Source organism: Astatotilapia calliptera, chromosome 23 (genome assembly GCF_964374335.1).
Source record: "Astatotilapia calliptera chromosome 23, fAstCal68.1, whole genome shotgun sequence".
NCBI lineage: Eukaryota > Metazoa > Chordata > Actinopteri > Cichliformes > Cichlidae > Astatotilapia > Astatotilapia calliptera.
In genome coordinates, this window is record NC_137443.1 from 18,490,548 (window position 1) to 18,496,985 (window position 6,438).

Consider the following 6,438-nt stretch of genomic DNA (forward strand, 5'->3'; position numbering starts at 1 on the left):
CACAGAAAGAGACCAACAAATAAAAAATAAACCTCTCAGATCATCACTGAAATTTTCAAACTGCTGCAAAATCCATTAAAAAAGGAACATATTTTATATGTTTTGATCAGTTAAAAATTTATTAAAATAACATTTTCCCCCCAAAGGCCTCAAACGGAATCAGCCCTGATTACAACAAAGGCCCAGCCCGCAGCCTGACGGTCACAGGAAGCTCTCACTTCCTTCAATCACAAACAAGCTGAGTGCTGAAACATTCTCTGCACATGCTCAGTAGAGGTGTGGCAGCAGAGGTTTCAACATAGAGCTGATATTACGGGTATGGAAGTTGAAGATATTCTTTTTTTTTTTTTCCAGTTTTTTGGATCAATTTAATCTTCAGGTTTTGGTTGAAATGATTTTTCTTTGATTTCTTGTTTTTATTTTTGTAATCTTCTGATTTCTGTTTTGTTGAATTTTTGGATTCTTGTTTTGATTTGTTTTCTTTAGCTTTTGCGATTGCTGTTGATGGTTCTTCTAATGATGGCTTTCAGGTTTTCCATCCTGTGTTTCTGGTTTCATGGTCTTGGATATTTTTATTATCGGTGAGAGTTTCTGTCTTCATGTGACAGTATGTGTTGATAAAAGCTACCCTGAAGGCCTGTGATGGGACTTTTGTGATCCTTTGTTTGAGATGGTTTTTAATCTAAGCAAATCGTTGTGTTTGGATAAAGGCTGTTTTGAGCCAGACATTATTTCGGCTGTGTCTGAGGAAGGTAACGTAGAGCACAACAAAAGCCTGTTCTAAGAAAAAAAAATACAACCTTAAAAATGCATAATGTCCACATTTTCAATGAAAACAGGTATTGAATTTAATGAATTAATATCACATTGAAACTTCCTCAGTTGACACTCATATAAACAAAAGTTGCATTTTTGCATTAGCTTTCTTAGATTACACTGTGTAAGACCTCATTTAATGCACTAAATCCACCATCTGTAAGATGACATCAATCAAAGCAGCCGACAAAAGATTAAAAACAACAAATTGTCAGATAATTAACAATTATTCCAGACACAGATGATAAAATTTGTGTTTTTTGTAAATAATCATCATTTACTAAGAGTGAATTACTCCATTAAGCAATCTGATATTACTGACCATTTAAAACCCGTTTTTGCCTTTAAAAGACCAGTTCAGACCAGATAGATGCAATTTAGACCACAAATTCTGTTTTGCTTTTTGTTTTGTTTTGTTTTTTCCTTTTTCTTTACATTATTGATACTTGAGACTATTAAAAACAATTTAGACAACACAGATAAGCATAAAATACCAGTTCACAGTGTTATAAACATTTGATCTAAAGTGACACAGCTGTCATCCTAAACTGACAGCTTTTGCAACCATTATATTGAATCTGTTCGGAGTTCTTATCAGGCTCAGAAAAGCATTATTTTTAATGTTTTTACACATATATTTACACACACACACACACACACACACACACACACACACACACACACACACACACACACACACACACACACACACACACATATAAATAACGGACCTGCTGAACTCGAGTCTGATCTCAGGCTAGAATGTTCAGGAAGCAGGAATAGTCACTGCTTTTTTCCACCTGGGTCACTTTAGTTTTTTACAAGGCTAGTGTAGACACTGTTACCAACATGAATCACTTCAGACTGATACACGATGCTACTTGGAGAGCAATGCTGATGCTTAAAATAACAATAAAAACCAGTCTTCATACCTGCAGTCTGTTCCTGAACACGTGACTGTGCTAGTGTTTGGTTTCTGTCTGGTCAAAGAAAGTCTGCCTGCAGCAAAGTAGCCCAAACATCCTGGAGCATCCTCTGTGCATCCTGGGAAATTGAGCTCCTTCAGCAGATCTGCTTTTTGTCCCTACCCAGAAAAATTTCAGGGAAAACTTGTTCATGAACAAAACAAACAAAATAGTCTAATTCTGCTTATTCCACAGATTTGAATGAGTTTGAGGAGATTTCTGGAGGTTTATTGTTGATGTGATCATGACTCTGATTTTTGATTGACTGTGATGCAGTTATTTAGTTTATGTTCACATTAAAAATAATTGAATACAGATGCTTTTAAAATCATCCCCAAGTCATGGGTCAGCTGCTTGTTATGACCTCATTTTCCCCTGTATTTCTCCGAGTGGTTCTTGTGCCAGTTCTTCCATAGACGGTACTTCACATTGTTAAACGAGATGCTGGCTGAGGAAAGGTACTGCACTGATCGGGACATGGTGGCTCTGAAGGTCGGCGTTGTGGCTGTGATGATAAAAATCTGAAGGCCCTGAAGACATAGAGAGGGAAAATATATATACATACATACATATATATATATATATATATATATATATATATATATATATATATATATATATATATATATATATATATATATATACATACATATAGATTTTTAATTTATTTTATCAACTTTTCTTCTGACGATGCTGTCTGTGTTGAGCGCTCCGCTACTACTACTCCGCCTAGGTTGCACTGTCGAGCGCAGATCCACTGAGCACAGCGCAGGCTAGCCAGACAGAAGTTAAGCTCGTTGCAACATGGCAACTGCCTCATCACTAGCCGAAATTGAACCTCCCCCACCCTCATTCAGATCTGGCGTTTGGAACTATTTTGGTTTTCATGTGAAGTATGACCCTGATGGTAAGGACAAAAGTGAAACAGTATGTCGGATGTGCCACGCAATGCTCAATTACATTGGTGGGAACTAGTGCGTTAGCTTGGTTAGCTCGTTAACGTGTTGACGCTGTCCAGCCCTTACCTGTGTGGTTGTGCAGAGGCAGAACAAAATGCTGAAGACCAGGTTCATTGTTCCTGAAGTGACGAGGACCAGATACCCAAAAACCCAGGACACACCCAGTAACACAGCCAGAGTGAAGCATTCAAGGAAACTCTTCCTGAAGCAGGACTTCCTGGTTGCTTTAATGGACACATAAACCAGCAGGACGATGTTGTAGATCAAGATCAGGCCGACTGGAAGGAGGAAACCCCAAAACAAAGGTTTCTCAAAGCTGTAGTGTTTGTTCTTATCCAGCGCTGCCAGCCAGCAACTTCAGTGACATGAAAAGGAATTATACAAATAATATGAATAAATAACTTTGTCTAAACTTTAATCAAAACTAAGAGGAATTATAATAAAGTTTGTAAAGATAAAAAAAATAAATTACAAAAGCTGTATAGGCGCATCGAAAAGAATGGTTGTATCAAACTGAATCTCTGTGAGTAGCATCATACAACAACAGCAACAACAACACTGTAATATTGGTAAAAATGTGACTTTTGTTCATATTGAAGTACAGGTCAGTCTAAAGTAGATAAATGTGGTTTGTGTGATTACTCACAATTCCTCCTGTCTGTATCTCAGAGGATTGTCCACTCTGTAGGTCACCCCCAGTGTGATGCCCATGAACAAGGCTGGCACTCCTAACACAATAATTAATTAATTGGGACAGATTGAAGGGTCTTCAAGAATAAACAGCTTGTCAGATTTAAGTCCCGACTTTATAAATGTCTTACCCCATCCCAGAGTCATGCCCAGCAGAGTCCAGTGAGGTGGTAGACTGCGGCGTATTTTCTGAATCAGGATCTGAGTACCGTTCACGCTGTTCCACATGAAGGTGGCCATCAGGAGGAAGTGCAGCAGAGCCGCTACAGCCGTACACGAACCGCGGTCTGGTTCTATGCGTTCATCCGAGTCAAGGATTTCATTGGTCCGATCGTCAGTCTGCACCTCAATGTCAATTTGTCTGCTGGAGTTTTGGACTCCAGAGACAAAGGTGATGATAAAGGCCAGCAGGCTGAAGTAGATGCACAGCCGAGATATCAGGCTTTTCTTCTGTTCATTCTGAAAACTACAGATGAAAATGAAAAAGTGACAAATGATAATATGAAGTCTTACAGGAAAACTGTAAAAAAAAAAATAGAAATACACGTGAATGTAATTTTAAATATGACATAAAAAATAATCAATTAATAAAAGGCTGAAAACAAGATTGTGATGTTGCAAAAATTAATTGCTATTTTTGTCATACAAAGCAAAAATCTCCTTAAAAATTTTGACTTTTCTCAAAACAATAAATTGCATTCATGTTATTTCTTTAAATGTTATTATTATTATTATTATTATTATTATTATTATTATTATTATGATCTTTTCTCTGTTTTCTTTCATTCCAAAATATTATGTTTTTTTTAAATTTGTTTTTATTTTATATATAATTCAGACCTCCTTCGTTTTGTTTGTTCGCACTTTTGGCGGAAGTTACAGTCTTTAGTTTGTTTGTGTAATTATGAATCCACAGGCTTTGCTCACCCAATTGAGAGATTTTCTGAAATTCTTCTTTGCAAATACTTTCAAACTCACTCTGTTTTTTTTTTCCTTCTTTGATTTAAGTTAAAGAGGAGATATAATCCAAGGACATTTGGTCAGACCTTGGGTATCCTCTGGAACCTAGTGGTGATTGAATGATGGTGTTATTTTCCAATTATTTTTCACAGGACAACAAACTGTGTTGGTTTCACATCAAGGAGAACCCAGGAGCAATTTGTCCTTCTGTTTAACTTCAGCATCCAGACCAGAAATCTAATTTATCTACTTTGAGAAGGTATGATTGGAAGATGCCCACACGACCATTAGGGTAGTAGTAGAAGGATCTTAAAACTATTAAAATATTACATTGTAAAAATGTGGAGAAAAGTTCTAGAAATAATTTAAAAATAATTTAAAATTTTTAAGAACTAAAGGATTCCTTTTCTGGATAAAAGCAAGAGGGTAATTAAAATTTTCTCAATTACAATAAAATTAAATAAAGTAAACAAAGCACTGAGAGAAGAGTAGGGAAGTCATTGAAATATCTAGATTTATGGCTCAGTTTTTGTCATACCAATTTTTTGACCAATTTTGACTCTGTAGCTAACACTTCTGTTTCTAACATGTTTGCTGCATGTTAGTTGCAGTCAAATACATTTTAACCTGTTAGATAACTACACTTTTTTGTCAAATGACACATAAAAACGGAGGTGGGGTGGTCTAGTCTTACATTTCTTTAACGTTATAAATGATCGTCACAATCAAACCCAGAAAAGAAAGAGAGAGTCCCACGATGGAGATTGCACCCAGAGCTTCTGCATACTCGTAGTTCTCTCTGAATGACTGAAACACAGATATGATCAAAAGTCTCACTAAATATCTGTATTGTTGCAATGGTTGATGAAGAATCAACAAACTGTGGCTTCATCTTTCAGTCTGCAGATTTGTGATACTCACCCAGAGAGCAGCAAAGTTGGTGGTGTGGTTACAGAAACATTTAATTAGTCCATCTGAAGTGTTTCCTTTAGAGCAGCCACTGGTGCTCCAGTCCTTCTGACTGTAGTTCCAGAAAACGCAGGAGAAGTCGTACAGAGACGTTCCACTGATGTTCTGAAACAGCAGCGCACAGACAGCCCTTTAATTTAGATAACTTAGACTTAACGCATATTTTTAATGCAGTTTGTTTGCTTTTCTTTTGTTTTGTTAACACCATTGATATTTTTCTTACAGTATTTGTGTTTGCTTTGAATCAATTCTGATATTGTATATTTGATATTAACATGACATCATTGTATTTTAACATACAGATTGTTAAAGGTAACACATCTACAACATATTTTTTATAATAATATCCTGGCAAAAATCCTTCCACTCCATACAGAACTAACATGCATAACATGCAAACTTTTTCTGCAGTACCTACAACTTAAAGCATTTAAATCCATTCCTCACACGAAAACAAGAAAACAAAACCCCTTCTCAAAAATATACAGAACAATAGTGTGACTGGACAAGTTAGCTTTTGTGACCAATTTTACCCCATTAGCAGCAGGAAGAACTGCAGCTGTGCTGAAGATATTAAATTATAACCAGCAGACATCAGTCATTAGATTTATATATGAATGAAGATACTGGATTTCTTACTCTTGGTCTGAACAACATCTCCACATGTTGTGGCACCATGTTGGGTTCCTGCCCTCTGACGCTGGCTGACAGGACCCTTATGGTGGCCCGTCGCTTCATGTAGAGTTTTGAACGAAAGAAACGATCATTCTGATAGAGAACAAAACCCAGAGAGACGTTCAAGTCTGTCTGACGACTTCTGACATCTTCGCCTAACATGAGAGAAAAGAATCCACTGCTATTAGTAAGAACTTGTTAAAATTAGAGGATTTTTCAGCTTTAAAAAGACAGACTCACCTGGCAGGAATCGTATGTAAATGAGGGCATCAGCTATGAAACTGTTTTCCATCACGACCTGTGTTGCGTTTGTGTTCAGATGAATTCTGTTGGGCAAAAAATTCCCAGAAATCCCTGTAGTGACAAGATGACTGCATGTCAGTGAACATATTAAAAATGTACAA

General features: G+C 36.6%; 1 protein-coding gene across 1 annotated transcript; it reads right to left on the bottom strand.

Moving 5' to 3' along the window:
• Window positions 1-1,453: 1,453 nt before the first annotated feature.
• On the bottom strand, window positions 1,454-5,748 carry LOC113028340 (adhesion G-protein coupled receptor G7-like). Its single transcript, XM_080297133.1, has 7 exons — window positions 5,743-5,748; window positions 5,312-5,464; window positions 5,085-5,197; window positions 3,562-3,896; window positions 3,387-3,468; window positions 2,807-3,095; window positions 1,454-2,311 (listed from the first exon to the last, which is right to left on the bottom strand). Exons 1-7 carry the CDS (start codon window positions 5,746-5,748, stop codon window positions 2,147-2,149), a joined length of 1,143 nt encoding a protein of 380 aa, XP_080153259.1. The 3' UTR covers window positions 1,454-2,146.
• Window positions 5,749-6,438: the final 690 nt, after the last annotated feature.

Bases quoted from the DNA above. Each gene is read 5' to 3' on its own strand.
- LOC113028340 (XM_080297133.1), bottom strand. The intron at 3,469-3,561 runs GTAAGACATTTA...TTATTGTGTTAG, and splicing joins GGGCATGACTCTGGGATGGG to GAGTGCCAGCCTTGTTCATG. The intron at 3,096-3,386 runs GTGAGTAATCAC...ATGTCACTGAAG, and splicing joins AGATACAGACAGGAGGAATT to TTGCTGGCTGGCAGCGCTGG.